Genomic DNA, 27,816 nt, shown 5'->3' on the forward strand with positions numbered 1-27,816 from the left:
ACGACCAAGCCACGATTAGAAGCTTGGAACTTTCAGTCCCACAGCCCCACATCCGGAGGAGAGAGAGCCTAGACATTGAGTTAATAATCAATCATGCCTATGTAATGAAGCCATCATTAAAATTCCTAAAAGATGCCATTTGGAGAGCTTCTGGGTTGGTGAATACATATCTGTGCCAGGTATGGCAAACTCCACAAGAACAGAAGCTCCTGTGTACAGGATCCTTCCTGACCTCACCCTATGTATCTCTTCATCTGCAGTTCACCTATAGCCTTTTAGTTTTATTTTTTTAATTATTGAATTGAGATGGGGTCTCACTATGTTGCTCAGGCTGGTCTTGAACTCCTAGGCTCAAGCGATCCTCCTGCCTCAGCCTCCCAAAGTGCTGGGATTACAGGTGTAAGCCACCATGCTTAGCCACACCTATGTCCTTTATAATAAACTGGTAAGTCTAAGTGTTTCCCTGAGTTCTGGGAGCTGTTACAGCAAATTATCAAACCAAAGGAGAGGGTTGTGGGAATCCCCAATTTGTAGCCAAGTTGGGACCCACTCCTTGCAATTGGCATCTGAAGTGGGGGGCAATCTTGTGGGACTGAGTTAGGTAGTGCCATAACTTAATTGTAGGACCCCCAGGTGGTGTCTGGAAACTTGGAGAATTGGCTGGTTTGAGTCAAATCCATACATCTGGTGTCAGAAAAGAAGTTTATGAATGTATGGGAAAAGGTTTTTTCCCCCTATTACTCCCTAAAATTAATATATTGAAGCCTGAGTTCCCAATATGAAGGTATTTGGAGGTGAAGCCTTTGGGAGGTAATTAGGTTTAGATGAGGTTATGACGGCTGAGTCCCCATGATGGAATCACTGCCCTTATATGAGGAAGAGACCAGAGCCCCCTCAGCAAACTAGGAAGAGAGGCCTCACCAGGCACTGAGTCGCCAGCACTTTGACCTTGGACTTCCTAGCCCCTTGAACTGTGAGAAATCAGTGTCTGTAGTTGAAGTCACCCACTCTATGGTATTTTGTTACAGCAGCCCAAACTGCCTAAGACAGATCCCCACTTCCTGGTATTCATGTCCTTGGAGAATCTCCTCCCGCTGAGTGTGAGCTGGACTGCTGACATGCTTTTGACAAGTAGAATGTGGCAAAGTTGATGGGGATGACACTTCTGGGATTAGGTTACAAAAGATTATGACTTCATCTTGCTTGCAGACTCTCTATTGTTTTCTCGCTTTGTATATTTCTATGAAGCAATATGCCATGTCAGAGGCTGTGTGGTAAGGAACTGAGGGTGGACTTCAGCCAACATCCAGCAAGAAAAAGAATTTCACCCAATGGTCTGCAAATAACTAAATCCTACCAACAACTGTGTGAGGTTGAAAGTGGATCTTTCCTCAGTTGAGCCTTCAGATGAGACTCCAGCTCTGGTAGACACCTGGATTGCAGCTTTGTGAGAGACCTTGAAGCAGGATCTTGCTAAGTCATACCCTGGATTTCCTGACCCACAGAATGCATGAGATAATGAATGTGTGTTGTTTAAGCCACCAAGTTTTAAGGTAATTTGTTATGCAGTAATAGATAATTAATATACCTTATAATACTATAATACTTATAATACTAAATATAGCTTTATTGAATAAAAAAATTAATTCATCATGGGTCATGGACAATGAATCTCTGTGGACCTTAGTTTTCCATCTATGAGACTGATTTATGAATCACTCCGCTATCAGCTGAAGTCCTTTCCCTTTCTCCATTTGTTCCCCATGGTTTATACAACTGAAGATACAACAAAACACCAATGAGGCCTGGTCTCAGAAGCACTTCTAGGTCAGCTGAGAGTTATGTATTATACAATTCCAAAGTGACAGCCATATAGACACTTAGATAGCATTTTTTTCCTTTATGTTTCAGACTGGAAAACAGTATGGTCCAGTTTAATAAGCTTTATATCCACATTAGTCTGTTGGGCATATAAAAATATATTCATGCATATGTGTGCATGTACACACAGACACACATATATTTTAATGTATTTCACCATCTAACCAGCTCATTTTAAGTTGTCAGGAAGTACCTCTCTTAACCCAAAGACTCACCCTTCCCCCTCTAAGCCAAGTGGTTACCTTTCTCCCTTGCGTCACACATGGTTCAAATATAACAAATGTGGCTCACCACACAAAAGTTAAAATGCATCCTTCGGAAACAAACTAAATCTCTATAGTAGCAAATGTAAACAGAAAAGCTCTATGCAGTAGGAGTCCAGTGGTGGGGGCGGGGGGCCCTAGCTTGGAAATGTCTGGGTTTTAGGGTTTAAACAACTGCAGTGAGTCAAGCTTCTCTAGTCAAGAGCATATGATATAAACCGAGTTTGTTAAAGGGACCTTGCGCGTGGAAACCTGAGCCAGGCATTTAATGGTTCTTAATAAGAGCTACTTGATGATGATCATCTTGGTCATTTACTCTGATTTTTGTCTCATTTATTCCATTATGCTTACAAGTAAGCATGTTATTATGTATTAGTTTACAGAGAGCCTAAGGCATATAATCATAAATGTTAAGGTTAGACATAAACAAGGTCATGGCTTGCATTAACGCAGCTGGAACCTCTAAGCTTTATTAATTTGTTGAACAAATCCAGGTGGTTCATGTTTCAATAGGACAGTGAGGTCTTGAAACACACCACGAGGTAGATCACTGGGAATCAGACCACAGCCTGCTGCCCTTCTAACCCATTTGAACATCAGTGGCCTAAGGTATCAAACTTGCCCCCAAAGGCAATCACTTGTCAATTGTGACACTGTCAATTCTACCGCCTACAATATCACATACATCTGCCCTTGCCTCTCTGCTCATGCTCCCACTTCCCCAGTTTGGATCACCATCTCCTTTCACTTAGACCACTGCATCAGACTCTTATTCTATCTCCATTTCTAGGCTTACCCTACTCTAATCTAGTTAGCAAACTGCAACAGAATAATCTTTGTAGTACATTCCAGACAGAAGTGCAAAGGCCTGAAGCAAGAAAGATTGTGGCCTTGGCAGGAACTACAAGAAGTGAGCGTGACTGGTGGCAGAGAAAGAGAAAAGCAGCAGCAGCTGGTGAGGTAAGTGGAGCCCTTCCCCAAACCCTCAAAGCTCTCTGGTTGCCCCCCAGGATAAAGTCCAAACTTTCTCACATGGTACACTGCTGCAGCTCCTGTGCTGCTCCCCCTTCCCCTCTGTGCTGCTCCCCATTCCCCTCTCCCACCACCATGACCTCTGTACCCTTCAGCTCACATTCTATACAGAGGCCAAATTGTAGTGTATTTGCAAGTTTCCCAACTAGACTTTGCTCTCTGGCCTCTGGGTTTTTGCCAAGCTATTCCCTGTGCTTAGAATATTCTTCCCTTCTTAAGATTTCAGCCTGAACATCATTTCCCCTGGGAAGCCCCATGGCCCTCCCATCCTCCCCACCCTATCCCCCACAAGAAAGAGGGTTACGTGTCCCTGCTGTGTAGTTCTACAGCAGTTTATGCTGAGTTTCATTCTGAACATCTGTTTTCTTGTCTCTCTACCTAATTAACTATGAACAACTTAAGGGCAGGACTGTATCTTCCACACACCCCAGTATTCCCAGGGCCTGGAGTGGTCCCAGTCACAAAGCAGGTGATCTAGGACTATATGCTGAATGAACAAGCACTTCCTGTGTCACCCACTGAAATCATGGAATGAGTGGATAACAGTACTTCTTTTTTTTTTTTTCCATAAGTTATTGGGGAACAGGTGGTGTTTGGTTACATGAGTAAGTTCTTCAGTGGTGATTTGTGAGATTTTGGTGCACCCATCACTTGAGCAGTATACATTGCACCCAATTTGTAGTCTTTTTTCCTCACCCCATTCCCACCTTTTCCCCCTGAGTCCTCAAAGTCCATTGTGTCATTCTTACACCTTTGCATATCCATAGCTTAGCTCACACTTATGAGTGAGAACATACAGTGTTTGGTTTTCTATTCCTGAGTTACTTCGCACTTGGAATAATAGTCTCCAATCCCATCCAGGTTGCTGCGAATGCCATTAGAGTGGATAAAGGGCAGAGTGAATGAACAAGGTACAGTGAAAGTGGAAAGCAGACTCAACCTGCATGACACCATCCACTTAAAGCTGAGAACAGTTGGTTTTGACTCCTTTCTCCTCACTGTCTTCTTTGGCTATGCAGGAACATCATTCTGGATAATTGAGTTTTCCAGAAAGCTTAACTTTAAAATTTAACATTTTATCTTAATCATTTTGGATGAAACTTTTCTAACATGTATTAGATCTTTCTTAAACAAATGTAACAAGTTTAGTCTACTTTAAATTTTTCTTGGTAACTTGAGGTCATCAAATATACTTCAAAACGGCCCCAGACTGGTGTGCTTTTTTATGTTCTAGTGTCTGACTTTAATAGTTAATTTGTCTCTTGGTTGCTGTCTCAGTCAACGCAGGCTGCTAAACAAAATGCCATAGGCTGGTGGCTTAAACAATGGACATGGTTCTGGAGGTTGAGAAGTCTAAGGTCAAGGTACTGGCAGTTTCAGTTCCTGATGAGGGCCCTCTTCCTGGCTTTCAGACCAAAGCCTTCTTGCCGTGTCCTCACATGGCAGAGGGAGATGGAGCTCCGGTTTCTCTTCCTTTCCTTTCCTTTTTTCTTTTGACATGGAGTTTTGCTCTTGTTGCCCAGGCTGGAGTGCTATGGCGCAATCTTGGCTCACTGCAACCTCCACCCCCTGGGTTGAAGTGATTCTCTGGCCTCAGTCTTCCAAGTAGCTGGGATTACAGGTATCTGCCACCATGCCCAGCTAATTTTTTGTATTTTTAGTAGAGATGGGGTACACCATGTTGGCCAGGCTGGTCTCGAACTCCTTACCTCAGGTGATCCACCTGACTTGGCCTCCCAAAGAACTGGGATTACAGGCGTGAGCCACTGCACCCAGCCCTCTTCCTCTCCTTATAAGGACACTACTCCCATCATGGGAGTCCCACTCTCATGACCTCATCTAAACCTAATTACCTCCCCAAGGACCACATCTCCAAATATCATCACATTGCAGGGTCAGGGCTTCAACATAAGAATGGTGGGGGTGGAGGGGGAGACAAACATTCAATCTAAAACAGTTGCTGTCAAGGCTGCTGCAACCTCAGAACATTAGAACTAAAAGGGGTCTTTGAGGGCATCCACTTATTACTGTCAATGCCTGCAGTCTTTGCTTAACCTCTTCTTAATTTGCTGCTTCTTAGGCTTAGAACAAAACTGTGGAGCTTATAAGAACTGTATGAAAAATAGAAGATGCAGCGTCTAAAAGAGGGAGGGCCATTATGCCCCTCACTTTCTGCCATCCACATTGTGGCTCAGGAGTGGGTTTTGCTTGCTCCCTTCCTAGGACTTGGCAATGTTCTGAAGGGCACTAGTGCCACCACCATGTGTCCAGGAGCAGGTGGTCTTTTACAGTGAGACAAACCCTAGGGTAAATTCTGGCCTCTCCATCACAGCCTTTCTCAGCTTAGTTCATCAACAGCGGAATGAGAATCAATACGGACCTCAAAGTGTTCTTGTGAGAAATAAAATGAGATAATGTAAATAAAGTAAATACCACAAGGCCTAGCAGAATAGAATGTGCTGAATAAATAGTGTTTATTATCATTATATACAATAAGACTTTCATCATTCACCACACAAACAAGAACAACTTGCTGAGTCATAGAAAAATAAAATAGGCTGATTTAAAAGACAAAAATCAAAGGCAGCCACCTCAGAAAACGGTTTGATTCCGGATATTAAAATATTAATCTCTTACATCTGTATAGCATACAGTGCATTTTCACATAAGTCAGCTCACAGGAAGCCCTAGCCCTTTCATCAGGGAGGCAGGACAGATGATATTCCTGTAGCACAAAGAAGAAAACCAGTCTAGCAAGGTTAAAGGACTTGAAAGGGGACACACAAGGCAGAACTGGAGAGTCGGGGTAAGCTCCAGGGTTGCAGACTCCCATTCCATGGGTGTTTTTTTTTTGTTTTTTTCCATGTCTCTGACCCCTTTTCTTATAGGACCAGTCTGGGTAAGTAAGTGAAAATGACTCCCTGAGATTCAAGACTGAATTCTCAAACACATTAGTCCCTCAACACTCTGTGCCCCATGAGGGAAGCCTCTGCGGTCCCAGTCAGCCTCTGAGGGGGCCACTGCCCTCTGACTTGTCCTGGAAAGTGTGGCTCGAAGTCTAGTCAGAGAAGACACGTCATGTTGCTTCAAAAGCATTACTACTCAACTGAGTGGATTTCTAGATCGTGTTCCACCCTTAGTGCTTCCCAGAAGCAGGGAGGAAAAGCCAATTTGAAAAAGGATATTTGTCTTCAAATTCCTTTTTCATTTCAAGCTTACTTTGAAGTCCTTGTGGCTTGGTCATGCATTTTTCCTCTTACCAAAGAGGCTTCATCACTTTCAATTTTAAAAAAATTATCTTCACATACAAATGGACCCCTTGTTTATCATAGCTGAGGTTTCAAAACTCGTGAAAATTAATTACAAACATTCAGATGTTGAAGATAAAAAATTTAGAGGAGTTAAAGAGAGATGGTCCTCCATTCGCATTAACCCAGGAACTATAGTTCTTTTACTATCATAAGAAACAACTGGGAAGCAATCAGACAGGCCCACTAAACATTGTTACATTTGAATATAACTGTGGCTTCATTGTGAAGGTGCTACATACCCCTCCATGGGGGCCTCCATGGCTGACAGCCATTCTTTGAGAACCACCTATTACCCACAGCACCTTCTCAGAGTCTCTGCTCCCATAACTGCTGCTGGTTGGGGACAAGACAAAGGGCTCCATCCTCTGGCCACAGCTGCCTCACTGTGGGGCCACCAGATTCTCTTTCTTAGGAAGCTGGAATTGGGATCTGCTCAGTGAATGCAGGCATTGAAATTGTAGGGATCTGTCAAGTAGGAGTTGAGGCAACCAAACTCAAGTTTGGGCCATGTGAGTGGATGAGTGAGCCAATTCTGCTGGTCCACGAAGAGGAAAAAGGATGGATAACAAGCTGAGAGGCAGACATGGGAGATGAAGTGGCCACTGAGAGAGACAGTGAAAGTGCCTGCTTTCTTTATAATTTCTTGGGACACAGGGGTTGGGTTCTGTGATGCATCCCAATGGTCTTCGAATAGATTTCTTTTGCTCAAGTTAGCTTGAGTGAGTTCTAGTCCTGGTAGCCAAATCATTCCTATCAAAGACAGAAGGCATACCCATCACAGCAAAGGCTGTTTGAATCCAAATCTTCAGCTGGTAATTCACCAAGAAGCAGCCCTGACTATTATTATGTTTTCTATTCCACTGCTCTGACCAGATCTGGGATATTTGCTTTAAGAAACCAGATGCTAAGTTCTTGTCCTATGTCTTTAAAAAACTCTTTCCAAGGCCGGGCGCGGTGGCTCACGCCTGTAATTCCAGCACTTTGGGAGGCTGAGGCAGGTGGATCACGAGTGGTCAGGAGATCGAGACCATCCTAGCTAACACGGTGAAACCCTGTTTCTACTAAAAGTACAAAAAAAATAGCTGGGTGAGGTGGCAGGCGCCTGTAGTCCCAGCTACTCAGGTGGCTGAGGCAGGAGAATGGCGTGAACCTGGGAGGTGGAGCTTGCAGTGAGCCAAGATCGCGCCACTGCACTCCAGCCTGGGCGACAGAGTGAGACTCCGTCTCAACAAAACAAAAAACAAAAACAAAAAAAAACTCTTTCCAAGGCTCTGCAGAACTCCTTTTTTTTTTCTAAGTAAAATCTGCCTTTTCAGAAATGATGTAACTCCTCTGCTGATTTTTTTTTTTTTAAATAGAGACAGGGTCTCACTCTGTTGCCCAGGCGGAAGCACAGTGATGCAATCATACTCACTGCAGCCTTGAACTCCTGAGCTCAAGTGATCCTCCCATCTCAGCCTCCCGAGTAGCTGGGACTACCAGTGTGTACTACCATGGCTGGATAATTATTTGTGTATCTTGTAGAGATGGGGTCTCACTATGTTGCCCAGACTGGTCTCAAACTTGTGGCCTCAAGTGATCCTCCTGCCTCAGCCTCCCAAAGTGCTTCTCTGCTGATTTTAAATGTCATTTAACCCTGTGTCAATACCATCTTCTGCCTCAAGGACCCCACACTGGTGCCTCAGTAGCTGATTTCTCCCCTCCATGGAAAGAAAAACTATGTACATCTGAGGCAGCAGCTGGTATCCTACTTCTTTCAGAGCATCAACAGGTTAAGTGTGGATTCATCCACACCCTCAGACCTGTGACCATAGCTCATTGCACCCCGCGCCGTTCATCTGCAACTCCGTTCGAAATCTGACAGCTGCCATCTTGGTCCTACTCCTCACAATATGGCCCCTACCTCTATAACTATTTCTAAACATAAACTTCCTTTTCAGTCACTCTGATCCTTCAAACAGTCTTACTTGTGCCCCTGAGTCTTACAGCAACACCCCCAAATAAATAAATAAGCACAGCTTTTTCTTCCTCTGTGAAATTCTGTCCTTGGGGGAGGTAGTAAGAGTTCCTAAAGATCCTGATCCTGTAAGGCCAGGATCTGTCACAGCAGTAGTTCCCTCGTGGTGGGAGTTCCTTCTCTGAAACTTAGTTTCTGGTGAGTTAATGTGATAAAGAGTCAAAAGAGGCTCTAGTAATTTCTCCCCTCCCTGTACATCTGGTTGCTCCCACTTTAATAGATTTCCCCACTTCTTAAATCGGGCCTTGCAACTTGCTTTGATCCATAGAATGTGGTAGACTTCTGAGTTCATGCCTTAAGAGGAATGGCAGCTTCTGCTGCTTCTGTCTTGGAAGCCAGCCACCGTATAAGAAGTCTGAATACCGTGCTGTTGAGAGAAGTCACTGGATAGAGGTCTGAAGCCACCTTGAATGCCAGCAGAGCTCCCAGTTGCATGCAGGCACCTCACTGAGTCCAGGTGACAGTAGCAGAAGAACCACTCAGCTGAAACTCAAGTCGACCCAGAGAACTGGGAGAAATGATAAACTGTTGGTGCTTAAGTCACTAGGGCTGGGGATGGCTCATTACACAGCAATAAACAACTAGTACACATTACTTGGTAAAAGGTCAGTCCAAGTTCAAGAGGAATGATAACTGCTGTGTCCCTGGGAAGAAAAGCTCGTTTGTTGACTTGGACTTTTTTTTTCAGGGACACCACAAATATCCCAGGCAAGGAACTTCTTCCTGCTCTTTTATCCCTTGCATATTCCACTTGTCAACAAGCTCTGTCTTCTTCCTAAGTGCCTCTTGGACTTAATCCTTCCTGTCTTGTCTCACTGCTGCCATCATAGCCCAGGCCCTTATCCCCTGAGTTTAGAAATCTACATCCATCCTCTCTTCCCCAAACTTTCTTCCTTTGATCCATCCTGTAAATGACATTGGGCTTGCTTTTCTTCCTAAACAAGGGCTTTCAGCATATCTGTCCCATCTAATCAACTCTTGCTTTCCAGGTGTGACCTGGTTCCTTTTTGTCCACTCCTCTACTCAGGAAGCCTGGATCCCAACCCACACACACATCAATTCTATGCTTCCTCCAAGCTTCTGTCCTGCTGTTCCCTGACCCATTCAGCCACCAGCCACCTTTCTTCCAATTTCTGCAATCTTTACTGAGTCCTCTTGTCTTCAAAAACTCAAAACACTCTACCTCATAATTCAACACTTATTTATATAATTGGTGTGCTGGTCTGCAATTTTCTCTTAGGTTTATAACTCAGATTCCCAATTACATCATAAGATTGAGGGGCAATTTCTTCTTTATAGGCAAGTGCTGGTATAAAGATTTTCAGTAAAGTCATCTCTATCAATTTGAATGAGTTTTCATTTTTAAGTCCCTAGTGTGCTTTACACAACTGTGCTTTAGAACATTTGTATCTGTCACTGTACCAATATCCATTTGGTTCAGAAAGTCTGTATTTTTTTAATGGAAAATTAAATAATACCCACTGGCAAAAACCAAAAAATAACTGAGTACATGCCAGATCTGAAACCATAAAACTGCATTGCAGGAACAAACGTGAGAACCAGGCAGAGTGGCTCACACCTATAATCCTAGTACTCTGGGAGGCCAAGGTGGGAGGATTGCTAGAGCCCAGGAGTTTGAGACCAGCCTGGGCAGCATAGCAAGACTCCATCTCTAAAAAAGTAAAAATATTTGCCGGCATAGTAGTGTGTGCCTGTTGTCCCAGCTACTTGGGACACTGAGGTGGGAGAATCGCTTGAGTCTGGGAGGTCAAGTCTGCAGTGATCCATGATCATGCCACTGCACTCCAGCCTGGGCAACAGAGCAAGACCCTGTCACAAACAAACAACAAACAAACAAACAAACGTGGGGTCTCTTGTGTTCGCTGAGTTCAGTGCTGCAGCAGGCCACAGGGAACAGTCACTGCAGCAGCTGATGCCTGGTACTAAGACCTATGGTCAGTTAGATAAAAAAGGGATGGGCAGAAATAAAATGCAGGTTATGAATAACATATTCTAGGAATCAGATGGCAGAAACATACTAACGGCAGTCCATTCTTGGGGAAAGCATACCATCACAATACCTGCTGGTACTTTCATGTCTACCTGATATGTGCTAGGACTTAGGGTAGCATGCATTTTATTCATTTAATCTTCAAAAAAAACCCTGGAAGGCACCGATGAGGAAACCCAGGCACAACTGAGAGTCATTGTGCCTAAAGCTAGTAAGCAGATAATGATTCAAACCTAACTGGGTGTGACTCAGATGTCCACATTCTTTCCATCTTTGCACCAGCTTGTGTTGTCTCTTATGGGAAGAGAGGAAGAGATAAGACTTCATGGCATCAAGAAAGAATTTTGTCTTTTGAGACAGGGTTTCACTCTCATCGCCCAGACTAAAGTGCAATGGCACAATCTAGGCTTACCACAACCTCTGCCTTCTGGGCTCAAGCGATTCTTCTGCCTTAGCCTCCTGAGTAGCTGGACTACAGGCACGTGCCCACTATACCTGGCTAATTTGTGTATTTTTGGTAGAGATGGGGTTTCACCACATTGCCCATGCTGGTCTCAAACTCGTGGGCTCAAGCAATCTGCCCATCTTAGCCTCCCAAAGTGTTGGGATTACAGGCATGAGCCACCATACCCAGCCAAGAAAGAATACTTAGCAAGCATTAATACACTCTCCACTGTGCTAGGTGTGGGGAAGATTGTTGAAATACATGGCTCTTTTTAGTGGTTACCAGGGAAAGGCTTGAAGAGGTAAAGCTTCCATAAATTCCATCAGCACTCCCCCACAAATATAAGTACAATCAAGTAAAACAAGGGTGCCTGTGATACGAGCTCAGCCTCAACCTCCTGAGCTCAAGCGATCCTCCTGAGTAGCTGGGATCATAGGCACATGCTACAACACCTGGTGAATTTTTAAGTTTTCTGTAAAGATAGGGTCTCCCTATGTTGCCTAGGCTAGTCTTGAACTTGAACTCCTTGGCTCTAGCGATCCTCCCGCCTTAGTCTCCCAAAGTGCTGTGATTATAAGCATGAGCCACCTCGCCTGGCCTATTAATATTCATTTCAATATTGCTTTGGCTATCAACAAAAGTTGGAATTTTCATTTTAGCTGTAAAGCTGGTACACAGCCAGGTGTGGTGGCTCCTGCCTGTAATCCCAGCACTTTGGGAAGCTGAGGCGGGCGAATCACAAGGTCAGAAGTTCAAGACCAGCCAGGAAAACATGATGAACCCCCGTCTCTACTAAAAATACAAAAATTAGCTGGGTGTAGTGGTGGACACCTGTAATCCCAGCTACTTGGGAGGCTGAGGCAGGAGAATCTCTTGAAACCAGAAGGCAGAGGTTGCAGTGAGCTGAGATCACGCCACTGCACTCCAGCCTCGGCAGCAAGAGCAAAACTCTGTCTCAAAAAAAAAAAAAAAAAAAAAAAAAAAGTAGGCCGGGTGCGGTGGCTCACGCCTGTAATCCCAGCACTTTGGGAGGCCGAGGCAGGCAGATCACGAGGTCAGGAGATCAAGACCATCCTGGCTAACATGGTGAAACCCCGTCTCTACTTAAAAAATACCAAAAAAATTAGCCGGGCGTGGTGGCGGGCGCCTGTAGTCCCAGCTACTTGGGAGGCTGAGGCAGGAGAATAGCGCGAACCCGAGAGGCGGAGCTTGCAGTGAGCCGAGATGGCGCCACTGCACCCTAGCCGGGGCGGCAGAGCGAGACTCCGTCTTAAAAAAAAAAGTATAAATGGTACACAGGGATGCGTCATTTTAGAGGAGGTGAACTTCAGCCCACAGCAGTGAAGACATGGTATTGGGGGATAACCTAAGGCCCACACAAAGCTGCTGATGAACTGTTTTGTGCAGTAGGTCCAACCCCAGGGGAGCCCTTTCCTAGCTGAGAACAGCTGGTCTGGGAACACCCACAGAGATAGCCCAGCATACTGCAGAGTGGCTCTGCTGGGCAGCAAATGCTTCTCGGATCCCATCTCAGCCTGCATTACTCCTGGGGCTTGGGATTTCCCAAAGCCAAAGAAGAAAAGAAAATGACTTAGAGCTAACAGCATGAACTGCAGACCCTCTGTCGCCACTGAGTTAATCCTTTGGTTTCCACAATGTCACAAAAGCAATCTTAATAATTCACCATACTATCAGAATTTCAAACTTTAATTTCCAAACAATTCACAAAGAAAATTCTGAAGAATGACCTCAACAGTAGCCCAAATCCATCCCAGAGCCCCTGTTTTCAAGGAAATAAAGGAAATAGGACTATTCTGAAGTGCTAGAAGGAAAAGGCACTGGTCTTGCTATCAGGAATCCTAGTCAAAAATCCTGTTTGACTCAGACTGTAATCCTCATCAAATCACTTAACTATCTAGGCTCAATTTTCTTATCTGAGAAATGGAGGCGGGAGAGTAGACATGCCATCTGCTTCATGGGATTGTTGAAAAGGTTAAACAAGATAATGTGTTGGGAGGCCGAGGCAGTCGGATCACGAGGTCAGGAGATTGAGACCATCTTGGCTAACAAGGTGAAACCCTATCTCTATTAAAAACACACAAAAAAATTAGCTGGGCGTGGTGGCGGGCGCCTGGAGTCCCAGCTACTCGGGAGGCTGAGGCAGGAGAATAGTGTGAACCGGGGAGGTGGAGCTTGCAGTGAGCCGAGATCACACCACTGCACTCCAGCCTGGGTGACAGAGCGAGACTCTGTCTCAAAAAAAAAAAAAAAAGAGATAATGTGAATGAATATAAGTGCTTTTTGTACATAGTAGGCACTCAGCAATAGCTGAAACATACTAGAAAGCAGTGCTGACATTAAAACACAGAAAGTGCTGACAGAAACAAAACATTTTCTATAATTGAGAAACTGCCTTGACCACCACTGCCGCAGCGCCCTTGGCTTTTTACTCAAACTCTAACACAGTTTTAAAAACTCTTATCAGGGATAATAGGAAGCTTTCACATCCTATTTTTTGGGCTGACTTTTGTAAGACAAACACTAACATCTGAAATCTACTTTAAATCTATTTTTAACAAGTCCAGGTATTAGTTAGTTAAAAGAAAGCTGAGCTGGTGAGGTCACCAGCTGAGATGGACCTAAGGTTCCACATGTATTGCAGAGGTGCGACTGCTGGCATCCTCTTAGGGCTGATCTGTGCAAATGATACAATCACTAAAGAACTTATCATAGGTTAAAAGTGGGAAATCTTGACCCAAATCCCTAATACAGAGGTTTAAGGAACTATGGAGAAATGTCTCCTTCAGACACTCAGCCCTCACCTCAGCTTCATCACCATCTTCCTGGATCAGGTCCAGGCTTCATGCCCAGACCATAAGACCTGACATCATCTAGCCCTGTCTGCTTCTCAGACCTCATCTCCTGCCCTCTTCTTCTTAAAATTTATGTTTCAGCAACACCAACTTGCTTGGAATTCATCAGTGCACGTGTGTGTGTATGTGTGTGTGTGTGTGCACGCACACGTACATGCATAGGTGCAAACTGTTCCCTTTGCCTCCAATGCCCTCACTACCCCCACCCCACCCAGCCCTAACATCTAGAACCTTGCTCCTTAAAGTGTAGTCCTGCAGCTCTGGCATCCCAGAACCTTGTTAGAAATGTAACAGGCCTGTTCTAGACCTACTGATAAGAATCTGTATTTTATGGCATGAACCCGGGAGGTGGAGCTTGCAGTGAGCCAAGATTGCGCCACTGCACTACAGCCTGGGAGACAGAGCCAGACTCCGTTTCAAAAAAAAAAAAAAAAAAAAAATCTGTATTTTAATAAGATCCCAGGTGACTGGATGTACTTTAAAGTAGAGAAGACCTAAACTAAGACCCCACTCTTTCCAGAAGCCCTCTTCAACAGACAGTAGCACCTGCCTCCCTACCATGCCAAACAGATGGCCCTCCTGGGTGCTCCCAACTTTTGCTCACCTCACTTATTATAGAATATTTTGCATATGCTTATCTGTTCATGTGTCTGTCTTCGGTCTCAGACTGAGGATTCCCCACAGGCTGCAGAACACACTATCTTTGTGACCCCATTTTGTACAAGGTCTGACAGATGGTCAGAGCTTAAGAAGTGTCATTTGACACAACTAATAACTTCAAAATATGTCTAAAGCTCTTGTGATTTTATTTATTTTTTGAGATGGAGTCTCGCTCTGTCATCCAGGCTGTAGTGCAATGGCACCATCTCAGCTCACTGCAACTGCTGCCTCCCAGGTTCAAGTGATTCTCCTGCCTCAGCCTCCTGAGTAGCTGGGACTACAGATGTGCACCACCACGCCCGGTTTACTTTTGTATCTTTAGTGGAGATGGGGTTTCGCCATGTTAGCCAGGCTAGTTTTGAACTCCTGACCTCAGGTGATCTGCCCACCTTGGCCTCCCAAAGTGCTGGGATTACAGGCGTGAGCCACTGCACCCAGCCAAGTTCTTGTGATTTTTAAACTTTATTTACTAACTTTAACCTCAATAATTAATAGTTTTAATAACTTTAAATAACTAATAGTTTTAACAAGTTTAATAACTAAAACTTTAATAACTAACTTTAACAATGATGTCAGATACTTGTGGGCTATGTGTAAAAGTATTACAATTGGCTGGGCGCGGTGGCTCATTCCTGTAATCCCAGCAATTTGGGAGGCCAAGGCAGGAGGATTGCTGAGCCCGGGAGTACGAGACCGGCTAGGGGAACATGGCAAAACCCTGTCTCTACAAAAAATACACAAATTATCCAGCTGTGATGGCATGTGCCTGTAGTCCTAGCTACTCAGGAGGCTGAGGTGGGACGACCGCTAGAGCCTAAGAGGTAGACGCTGCAATGAGCCAAGATTTCACCACTTCTCTCCAACCTGTGTGACACGGCAAGACTCTGTCTCAAAAAAAAAAAAAAAGTACTACAATTTAGGTTAATCATGTTACATATTTGAATCTAGATACTCAGGATGCTGTGTTTATGTACTCTTTAAAATATTATAAAATAATTTTAAATTTTATCTTTTTATTATGCAAAGTTTCAAATATACACAAAAGTGGGAAAGAATAATGAACCCATCACCCAGCATCGACGAATATCCACTTTTTTAAAAACCATTCTTGTTTCATCTATTTCCCTCACCCCCACCTAGTCACTCTTTGGGGGGCTGGATTGTTTTAAAACAAATCCCAAATATTATGTCATTTCAACCACAAATATTTCAGTATCTGTAATTTTAAAGGACTTAACCACCATGCCATTATCGTAGCTAATAAAATTGACAGTAATTCCTTAATATAATCTAATACTCGTCTGTATTCAAATGTCCCTAATTAAAAGATGAATTTTTATGGCTGGATTTGTAGAAATTGGGGGAATGTTTTTCAGCAAACAAGACAGTTCTCAATAGTCAAACCAACAGGCCTTAGAGATCTAAAGTGTAGGATCTAGAGACACGTTAAACCCGATGGCATTGGAATTTGCTTTTGAAGTCTGAATTTCTCCTGGCTGCAATAAGAACTTAGGGTTTCTGAGAAACATACTGGCAGAAGCAGTTTCAGGGGCAAATCCAATTACCTCTGAGTTGTTCTTTTAACGGTAAGTTCTGTTCCGTGCTCTGCAGGTCAAGAGCAGTTCAGATTTCTCTCTGCTCCCATTTGAGTCGTACTTCAGGTCTGCCTCCTGCTTGTTGTAGCTCTACACATAACACACCAAGGGGCAGAGATCTGGTTTCCACACAATGGCCCACCATTCAGCCAGATTCTGCTTTGTCCCTAAATATTCATTCTCCCTGGCTCCTGCTGGGTCTGTTATATTCAGATATGAACTTTCCAGGAATCTGATCATGTCACAGGCCTTTTTCTGTATGACAAGTTCAATGCTAATCATGAATAGCAGGCTTCATGCAGAGGTTTAGTATTATTCATGAAAATTGTGACTCCACATCCAGAAATAGGGCAAAAGTGGCCTAAAATAGGCAGGTTGTATCTCTGTTAAATCCGCCAGGCAATTACCAACGTCTCTTGCTACAAACTACACAAGAGATTTTGCTCAACTATGTTAATCAGACACACTGGAAGCACAATATGCTGCCAGACACTATGTCTGAGGTCCAGCCTGATGGGAAGCCCTGGTCCCCACAGGGTAAACTGAAGGGTTTTCCAAAGAACCAAAGCCAGACACCACCCACCCTCTATCCCCAGAAACCAGGTACTATAGAGCTCTCATTCCCAACTTCTACAAATCTCTGCCCAGACCAACTCAAGGCTAGCTTTAGAGATTTTAGAGGGTTATCAAGGGGCCACAGAAAAATTGAAATAATATTTAATTTTCCTTTTTTGGAACAGTAAAGCATATCTGGTAAATATTACAAATTAGACGCATACTAAGTGGTTTATAGCATTTTGTTATAATTATCTCTTCTGGAACCTGCTTTCAATGACCACATGAATCAGCTCCTATTGGCCCAGATTATATTTTAGAAATACAAGTCGAAGATTATCTTTCCAAATAAAAGTGCCCAGATTGAAACCCCCTCTTTACCACTCCCAAGAGAATGACACAGGCTGGTACTAAAAGACTATCTTTGTGTTGAACAAATGGACCGAGGAAAATCTGCTTTCCTCTCCCTCTGCCTCTTTCTTCTTTACATAACTAGAGGCAAATGAGATGTTTTTCATTTTAAAAATTTGATTAAGCAGACTGAGCAAAAGCCCATTCTTCTGGTCTTTACTGTTTTCTCAATTTGGGGACTGGAAGAAGGCACACTCAGGTTGGAAGGACAGTGAAGCTAAGCCTGAACTGCCAGGCAGTGTTGACATCTGGGCGTTTAAATTACAAAAGGTGAGCACTATGTCTGCAGCACTGGTAGGGGGCTGCCTTTCCCCCTGAAGGCCTCAGAATTCAGATGTTATTCCAGGTACTAGTGAAAGGGTTCCCAGGTCCCATATACAAGCCTCCTGACCTGAGAGGTGAGAAAGATGGCAAGGCAAAGGGTAGGTTTAAATAATAAGAAAAAAAATAACCCAGATAGAATGTTATGAACGCACTGTCTTTTTCTTCAGCTCTAGGCACTGAGCTCTTTTGGCATATTTTAAAATACATTATATATACTACATTAATAGACTCCTTATAGAACCAGATCTTCCTTTAGTTTCTGTGGTTCAAACCTTCTGCAAGAGCTTTCTACACACAGTATTTTCTCTACCTTGTCTAAAAGTACAGTCATGTATCTCTTAGGCAAGGATTCGTTCTGAGAACTGCATGGTCATATAATTTTGTTGTTGTGTGACCATAATAGAGTGCACTTGCACAAACTGAGATGGGATAGCCTACTACACACCTAGTCTATAATGGGATAGCCTGTCACTCCTAGGCTACAAATCTGAGCAGCATGTTACTGTACTGAATACCGTAGGCAACTGTAACATAATGGTAAGTACTTATGTATCTAAGCATATCTAAACATAGAAAAGGTACAGTACAAATACTGTATACGAGATAAAAATTCGAGATAAAAATTCGTTTACCTGTATCATGGCACTTGCCATGAATGGAGCCTGCAGGACTGCAAGTTGCTCTGGGTGAGTCAGTGAGTGAGTGGTGAGTGAATGTGAAGGCCTAGGACATTGCTGTACATTACTGTAGACTTTATAAACACTGAACATTTAGGCTACACTAAATTCATTAAAAACTATTTTTCTTGAATAATAAATTAACCTTAGCTACTGTAACTTTTTTACTTTATAAACTTTTTAATTACTTTAGCATTTTGACTATTTCATAATAACACTTAGCTTACAACACACATTGTATAGCTGTACAAAAATATTTTCTTCCTTTCTTTATATCCTTCTTTTTCTTTTTTCTTTTTTTTTTTTGAAACAGACTCTTGCGTTGGCCAGACTGGAGTGCAGTGGCATGATCTCGGCTCAATGCAATCTTTGCCTCCCAGGTTCAAGTGATTCTTGTTGCTCAGCCTCCCAAGTACCTGGGATTACAGGTGCATGCCACCAAATCTGGCTAATTTTTGTGTTTTTAGTAGAGATGGGGTTTTACTATGTTGGCCAAGCTGGTCTGGAACTCCTGGCTTCAAGTGATCTGCCCGCTTCAGCCTCCCAAAGTGCTGGGATTACAGGTGTGAGCCAACGTGCCCAGCCTTTATATCCTTCTTCTATAAGTTTTTTTAATTATATTTTTTAAATGTTTTACTTTCGTTTACTTTTTAAACTTTTTTGTTGAAAACTAAGACACAAACACACACAATAACCTAGGCCACACAAGGTCAGGATCATCAGTATCACTGTCTTCCACCTCCACATTTTGTCCCACTGGAAGGGGACAATAACACACATGGAGCTGTCATCTCCTGTGAAAACAATGCCTTCTTCTGGAATACCTCCTGAAGGACCTGCCGGAGGCTGTTTCACAGTTAACTACTTTTTTAATAAGTAGAAGGAATATACTCTAAAATAATCGTAAAAATATAGTATAGTAAATACATAAACCAGTAACACAGCTGTTTACTATCATTATCAAGTATGTACTATACATAATTGTATGTTATACTTCTGTGTGACTGGAAGTACAGTGGGTTTATTTGTACCAGCATCACCACAAACACATGAGTAACGTGTTGCACTATAACATCAGTAGGCAACAGAAATTTTTCAGCTCCATTATAATCTTTATACACATATATAAAGACTAGTCCATGCCTGTAATCCCAGCACTTTGGGAGGCCAAGGCGGGCAGATCACCTGAAGTCAGGAACTCAAGACCAGCCTGACCACATGGAGAAACCCCATCCCTACTAAAAATACAAAATTAGCCAGGCGTGGTGGCACATGCCTGTAATCCCAGCTACTTGGGAGGCTGAGGCAGAAGAATCCCTTGAACCCAGGAGGTGGAGGTTGCAGTGAGCCGAGATGGCACCACTGCACTCCAGCCTGGGCAACAGAGTGAGACTCTGTCTCAAAAAAAAAAAAATGATTAGTCAAGTGCAGTAGTGAGAAGGGAAGAAAGAAGGAAGAAAGAAGAGTAGAAAAAGAAGTGTGATCTGTAACTGACTGAACAATCAGTTTAAATACTCCATATGGGACCACCATTGTATATGTGGTCTGTTTTGTGTGGTGCATGACTGTATCTTTTTAAGATTCCTCCTATACCATACACTCCCGAAGGTCAGCGTATCCTATTGTCTTTGTAGTTTGCATATAATAAACAGTGAATACAGGTGCCGGGTGCGGTGGCTCACACCTATAATCCCAGCACTTTGGATCATGAGGTCAGGGGATGGAGACCATCCTGGCCAACATGGTGAAACCCCATCTCTACTAAAATACAAAAATTATCTGGGCATGATGGCACATGCCTGTAGTTCCAGCTACTGAGGAAGCTGAGGCAGGAGAATCGCTTGAACCCAGGAGGCGGAGGTTGCAGTGAGCTGAGATCGCATCACAGCACTCCAGCCTGGAGACACAGCAAGACTCTGTCTCAAAAAACAAAACAAAACAAAACAAAACAAAACAAAACCAGGGAATAAATGAATGAAACAGTTAGAAAACAGGCATTTTAGTAAAAGGTTGAAGAAACTGGGTTGTGAGTTATTATTATAAACAGTAGAACATGTTAGGCTAATGTGGGTAAAAGAACTACCACATCAGCTTTGTATGGTATTTAACAAGGTATTTACCAAATATCACTTCTGGGGACCTATTCAAATCCAAATAATAAGTAGTGCCATCACTGAGTTTCACTATGTATAAAGATGTTCATTCCAAAAAGTACAAGATACTTTTTCCCCTAGCCTGCATCTGAGCGGTTGCCCTCTCTATCCCTGAAAGAATCAGAAATTAACCAAAAGTAGGAATTCTCATGGGGCTTACCCATCAAGGGAATACCTTTAGAATGAGGTGCCAAGGAAATCAGCATTCCTATTCCTGAAAAGCCTCAACAAGAGAAGTGAAAATCCTCAGCCCAGGAGGGCTTCTCCTTTCACATGCTCCATGAAATCCACCAGCCTAACTACCTGACTCTGGCAGGGGCCTCCCTCTCCGCACTCTTAGTGTTCACAGTCCTGTAAACCATCATATTGGGTATTACAGTCTTACTCTGGCAAGCAGGTATCTCACAGTACTTCCAGTAGACACCATCCTCGTGCTCTGCCACATAGCACCAGGGGCTCACGTCTCCATCTGGGTTTCTGTTGGGGAAAAGGACAAAACTGATGACTTCTGATGTTTTAATTCAGCTGGTTCATTGCTTTTCAGTTTTACAGAAAAGGAAATGCTTTAGCTTCTGTATTCTCTCTAATAGTTGGTCTGTATCTCAGTGCTGTCTCTCATCAAAGGGAAAAAATGGTAATATTACAAGAACAAATATATCTGTTCTGACAGATACTTCAGAGTCTGGGGGGAAGTGAGCAAAGGTAATATATGTTTAGGCAAATTCACTGTAGTATAACTAGGACAAATGGCCACTGCACACATCATGCCAAATAGCACTGGCACCTTGAATGTGAACGTGGAGATTCCAAGGCTGAGTGAGCATAGGGGCTCTCAGCGCTGCTGATGAATATGTGAACTGACACAAATGGTCAGAGCAGCAATTTGGGAATTAGAGCCAAAGGACCTAGAAATATGCAAGCCCCCCACTTGGCAATTTCTTCTTTAGGAATTTATTCTAAGGAAATCTTATCTATAAAGATGTTCAACAAAACACTTTTATAATATAAAAAAACAGGTGGCAATAGCAAATATCCAACAACAAAGGACTGGTTAAATAAATTGTATATCCATAGAAGGGAATATGTGATATAGAGACCAGTCTTATTAATTTGCAAATATATTCACAATGCCTTGTGAGGCTTTTTTTTTTTTTGAGACGGACTCTCACTCTGTCACTCGGGCTGGAGTGCAGTGGCGTGATCTCGGTTCACTGCAACCTCCAACTCCCAGGCTCAAGCGATTCTCCTGCCTCACGCCTCCCAAGTAGCTGGGACTACAGGTGCCCGCCGCCATGCCTGGCTAATTTTTGTTTTTTTTGTTTTTAGTAGAGGTGGGGTTTCACCATGTTGGCCAGTCTGGTCTCCAACTCCTGACCTCAAGTGATCCGCCCATCTCAGCCTTCCAAAGTGCTGAGATTACAGGCATGAGCCACCATGCCTAGTCTTCTTAGATGTGTTTTTGAAGAGGCAGTTATAAAACCCAATAGATGACCTAATCCCATGTTTTGAAAAGACTTATTTAGGAAAGAATGTACACCAAACTCTTATAAAGTGTCTCTAGACACTGGAACTATTGGTGATTTCGACTTTTTTCTTTTCTGGTTTTATTTTATTTCCTCTATATTGAATATTCCAATGGTGTAATTTTTAAACAGTAAAATAGAATTCACTTAATAAAGACTCCACTGGTCTGGGTGCAACAAGAGCAAAACTCTGTCTCAAAAATTAAAAAATAAAAATAAAAATAAAATAAAGACTCCACTGACAAGCTTTCACTAGGATCAGGCTCACATTTGCTAGAAATGGGTGCTATTCCTTCCTCAAAATGCTGACTCCTCAGAGAATACTGAAGAAAACTGCGTCAGTCTCAGCTAGAACTTGTGATCCTGTCATGAGGTACCAACTTCTGATATGGAGATAATATTTTTAAAGATCTATTTCACATTTCTAAATGAGAATGGCCTGGAGTAAATATGCTTTAAGGTCTTTCCAACTCATAGGTGGCATAACAATAACAAGCAACACTACTGAAGCAGATAAATAAAATGGCAGGGGCTACTGGACACACAGAAAAGCCTCACCTCTCTTCACTGCTTTCCAAGCCCCTTTTATTTAGACTCAGAACACTGGAAAGCTGACACTCCGGTTAGGCCGGAAATGGGCATAAAGATCCTGCAACAGGAGCTGGGAGTAACCCCTATCAGGCCACAGTGGACTAAGCCTATCGTGTATCCTAGAAGATAAGCTTTCCCAAAGTACAAAGCGTCTTTTTGTTTCTTGTGCCCAAAGGCAGGTGCCAGCACCAACTCTGCTCTTCCCCAGTCTCTGCCTTCCCTTCTAAGCCAGTTACTTTGAGCCCAGAAAAGTGCATTCCCATCACTCGCCAACTCTCAGACATCTCTAATGTGATGGGTCTGAAAAAGTCACACAAAACAAACATGGTGTCGGGTGTCAGCTGAGAAATCAAAGTAGGAAAACTTGTACAAAGCCCTTCTTTAAACAGTAGTTTACTGTCATTTTCCTCCCTTTATTCAGTGTTCAGCTTTGATGTATTTATTTGGTAAAGCCCTTAGAAAACTGTTTATTACCAATGTCAAAACCATATTGAAAAGCATCAGAATAGCTTAATAAAGAACAAGCAAATTCATCCTTGACTTTGCTGCAGTGCTAAAACAAAAGGCCTGGACTCTTTGATGTGATAATCAACAATTTCAGCCTCCCTTTTCCAAAGTACAAACTGGTATTAAATAGTTCAGGTCTCCTGCATTCCATCAAATCAAACGAGAGGGTTTGATTTGATGGCTGACCAGGGCTAAGGAGAAAGGTGGTCCCTCCTGGCTCTCACTGCTCTCTTAATGGATGTTTACAGTACATTTCTAGGAGCCTGTGCGTAGAAGTGGGTGCTAATCCACACGAAAGAAAAATTTTTCACATAAATTAGGCCTCACTGGAAACTTAAAATTTACCTTAAAGTCAGACTTAAAAACATGAGCTCTTCTGAGAAGACTTGCTTGATAGGAAGCAACAGAGCAATAGAATAAACCAACAGCCTACTACCAAGAGACACTGTGGAACAAGAAGATGAGTAACTATGGAAAAACAAAAACCAAATACTTGTCTCTCTTCCTAAACACTCTTCTCAACCCAACCAACTATTCCTATGAATAGAAAACCTATGGGAAGGTAATAAAAATTGGGGTGGGACTAATTTTTTAATTTATGCAAAAGATAAATTAACATGTATAACTTGGAAAATAAAATATAAAAGAATTATTTAATGAGCATGTGTAACTTGAACAATAAAAGACAACAGATAGCAAAATGTTGAAGGGGCAAATACCCAAATTGGTTGTCTCTGGGACTTGGGACTTGGTGGGGAGGGTTTCAGGGAAAATAGGTAAAATGGGGAACTCTAACTATTTAAATAACATATATTTGTACTGTTTGAGAAGTTTTTTTTTTTTTTAAGAACAAGCTTTTAACACTTTTATAACAAACAAAATAAGTCAATAGCAACTAGGAGGGAATGGTCAGTTGATACAAGATAGGCAAAGGTATAGGGATAAAGAAACCATAGACTAAAGGCCTGGTGACTTTGAGACAACTACAAGGGCCCTAGAGTGTTAGCAAAGGTATGCAGATGGCAGAAGGTAAACAGTGTGGCCCACACAATACAGGAAAATATATGTTGGCTCAGCTGTGTCAACAGTGCCATGGTTGAGATTCCAATGTATATAGAACCAGGGGACACGGTGTATAGTTCAACAATCATTTTCCCCTATCCCAATGGCTCAAGAGGCTGCCTTTGCACCTGTCCTACTAATAATTAAATTCAATGCATTGCTGAACCATGAGTCTCACTACCAGGATCTTGGGCATAAGCGGCACAAATGTATAACCAAAAGTGCTTACAATCTTTGTTCTGGACTCTACATATCAGTGATCCCGAATTTGCTTTCAATCACAGATAACTCTGAGAAGCTGATCAAAGCTATGGATCATCTCCAGGAAATTGTGAATACACATTTGAAGCACCACGGATGTCAGGTTAAGATCCCCTGCTAGAGTCAGACAGGAGGTGAAAAGCGAAGTTAACACCTTAGTCTACTAAAAGGAAGTAAATGGCACACATCTGATGGATACAGCTGTTCCCAGAGCAAGGTTATCCTGGGCTGGCCGGAGGTAGAATAATGTAGGCAGCTTCCTTTGCTCAGAAGCAGAGGGGGTTTTCGGTCACAGATGGTGCTATTTGACCACAACATTCTCAGTAGCGTAGGCTGCTCTGCTAACTGTGTATTGTCCACTGGTGGTAGGGCTAACTAAGAAAACCCTTCAAAAGAGACAAAGAAGTGATCAGACAGAAAAGCAGAGCTTTGAAAGCCAGCATTAAAGCAACCCATGTTGAAAACAATGGTAAATTTGTGTGTATTTGTGTGTGTGTGTGTGTAAGGTGTGGAAGAAATATTTTAAAAACTGACAGATAAGTCTCTTGAGTTGGCCAAAAGACTTTCCCTAGTTGTGAGCTGGGATGAAAGGGGTTGGAAGAAGAGATCAGATATATATCTATTGTTTTAAAGTACTGAGTGGTCCCATCTTACCTGCAATAGTTGTGCTCACCCAGGCCCCCCTCCCCGTTGGGGTATTTCAGAGTGTTGTATGGATGCTGGAAAGTCTCGTTCCAAAACAGACATGGCTTCCCGCCTTGTAGTGCTGTCCAGTTCTGTGTTCCCCTATAATCCGCACCATTGGCTGTGAAACACTCTAGAAGAAAGAAAAGACAGAGCAAACTAATTTTCTGGCAACATTCATAGTTTCCTCCCTCTTTGGTTGATGTTTTGTTTTGTTTGGACCAAGTTGGAAATGGATAGTGTCTTGCTAGATCCTGGACACAGTGCAGTTAACACTTCTGGGGCTGAACAAATCTGAAACAAGGTACCCTTAAAAAGCTAGGCTAATCTTGGCACTAGCTTGTCTACAGACACTAGAACATTTTCCCCTAAAGTATACAGATCCCAACTAGGACATAAACAGGGAGTTTAAGTGTACTGAAGCCCATGAAGTGAACCAGGAAACCCCCAAATCTGGGAACAGTTGGTAACAGCCATCCATGTGGAATTCTGGGTACTCGGAGGGGGTCACTGCTCTAGCCAGTGTCTCTGTGTGGTAACTAGAACCAGGTCACCAGCTGTAACTGAGCTCTCCCCTACAGTCTGAAAAGCTGCACTGACACTTGGATTTAATAAGACCATCGGATACAGCAATGCTTTGGAATCCCAATCACACAAATCTGGGAATGACTCACATTCCCTGGTAATGAAGAACAGTCCTCCCCATGCTGTTTGAGATAGAGGTGCAACAAAACAGACAATCAACCTGAGGGAGGAAGGGCCGGGCTGGCATTTTCTCTCACCTCTTTCTGAAATTCTTTTGATGAGGCACATTGAAAATGGTCTCAGGTCCAATTTAATAAAATGACAAATCCTCACAGGTGCAACAATGTGTTTCTAAAATCTGCTTCTCAGACTTTGGGGGATGGGGACTGAGGCTGATAGGATTTTCACCCACATATTGCATGCATTAAACTCGAAGAGGTTCATGAGACAGGCACAGTACAAAGAACAACTTTTTAAAATTAGCTTAGTTGAAACTGACAGATAGAAGCACTTCAAACACTTCTTTAAGATATATCACTAGAAAACTGACAATCTGGGGGAGTTACACTAGCATTCTTAGCTGCATTTCTTTCCTTCTCCTGGCATGCACTGACCTATAACTTCCAGTATTAAAGACTCTTAATACCATCTCCTGTTGTCATCCATGTGCCTTCTCCAGTCTAAGCGTCTGAAGAACATGAACGCATTCTGGAAGATATTTCTTTTAATACTTCAATCTATACACAGAACATCTCTCTTCCAGCACCCCCTTCCTCCGACCATCCAGGCCCTGTGTTTTGTCTGGAATGGCACCATTTTATGGATAGCCAAAATAATCTGAACATCCACCTGTGCAGGAAACCCTAGCAATTTATTTTTTATTATTTTTATTTTTTGAGATAGAGTCTCACTCTGTTGCCCAGGCTGGAGTGCAGTGGCGCAATCTCAGCTCACTGCAACCTCTGCCTCCCAGGTTCAAGCAATTCTCCTGCCTTGGCCTCCCTAGTAACAGGGATTACAGGCACCCTCCACCATGCCCAGCTAATTTTGTGTTTTTAGTAGAGACAGGGTTTCACCATGTTGGCCAGGCTGGTCTCAAACTCCCAACCTCAAGTGATCCGCCCACCTGGGCCTCCCAAAGTGCTCGAATTATAGGTGTGAGCCACCATGCCCCGCCAACCCTAGCAATTTATCATGTCTGGTACAACACTCATGTGTTATGATAAGTGCAGTTCTTCATGTACCATGAGGACCAAACCCCTCTACCAAGAGTCTGCATAAATAAGTTCAAAGGAGGCATAAATTGAAGGAAGCAGCTCAGTGTAGCATAAAATGCACTAAACCAAGAGACTAAGCCTTGGCTTCTTGTCCTGGACCTGCTGCTGACCAGCTGTGCGACCTTGGATGAATAAACATCATCCAAATCACTTCTAATATTTACACAGTGTTTTACCATGTGCCAAACTCTGTCTAAGTGCTTTACAAATGTCAACTTGCCACCAATCCAGAGAGGTACCTTAGTACCCCATTTTGCAGATAAAGGAACTGGGCACTCGACCATACCCTATACTGCCTCTAATGGAACCTCTTCGGCATCATTCTTGCTTCCCCCATTCTCTCCCTCACTCCACTTCCGATTTTCGTCAGCAAGTCCTGTTGACTTCCCTAAAACATATACCCTGAAACTGCCTTCTCCTCTCCATCTTTGATGCCACCAGTATAGTCCCTTTTATCATCAGAGAACTGTTTGGGTCTCACAGCTTCCACTTTTGTTCTCTTACAATCCATTCTCCATAGTTCTTAAGAGAATGATGGCACTCAAAACAAAACTCAGACTCTTCCTTGGTGTGTGCAAGGCCTCTGTGATGCAGCCTCAGCCCCTTCCTCCCACTGAAGCAGAGCTCTTCCCTTACTCATTCGCTGTGCTCCAGCCACCCTGGTCTGCTTTTAATTCTGTGAACACACTATGCTATTTCCTGCCCAAAATGTTCTTCCCCTAATACTTCCCATCACAGACTAAATACTACCTTCTCAGAAAACCCTTCTTACCATCTTTACTCCTATTTTTCTGCCCTTTGTTTGCTTCACAACACTTACTATCACAAGGAATATATGTGATCTGAGAGAGAGAGAGAGAAAGAGAGAGAGAGAGACAATGTGTGTGGTATGTACCACACCAGACACACCAGAGCTCTATCCCAACCCCAGAGCTAGAGCAGGACCTGAAACCTATATTTCTGAAAGGCAGTCCAGGTGGTTCTGTTAAGTAATCAGGTTTGAGAACCACTAGACTAGATGATTCTAAGAACATCAGCCAACCTTTACCAATTGCTAGAATTTTAATTGCTGTGTGTTAATACATGTTTTTCTCCTATCAGAACTTGCATATCAAAACATCATACTGTACCCCTTAAATAAATAGGATAAAAATAAATTTTTTTTAAAAGTGTGAAGG

General features: G+C 43.0%; 1 protein-coding gene across 3 annotated transcripts in view; it reads right to left on the minus strand.

The window, feature by feature from the left end:
• The window catches only part of KREMEN1 (kringle containing transmembrane protein 1), a 72,313-nt gene that overhangs the window by 25,521 nt on the left and 18,976 nt on the right, over positions 1-27,816 (minus strand). For all 3 annotated transcript variants that reach the window (XM_021921429.2, XM_009217002.4, XM_017945204.3), the window contains exons 2-3: positions 24,807-24,969; positions 20,594-20,685 (exon numbers count right to left, since the gene is read on the minus strand). In XM_021921429.2, the coding sequence (XP_021777121.2) occupies positions 20,594-20,685; positions 24,807-24,969 (255 nt within the window). The remainder of the gene's footprint in view (positions 1-20,593; positions 20,686-24,806; positions 24,970-27,816) is intronic.

The sequence above is a fragment of the Papio anubis genome, chromosome 16, assembly GCF_008728515.1.
Source record: "Papio anubis isolate 15944 chromosome 16, Panubis1.0, whole genome shotgun sequence".
Lineage (NCBI taxonomy): Eukaryota > Metazoa > Chordata > Mammalia > Primates > Cercopithecidae > Papio > Papio anubis.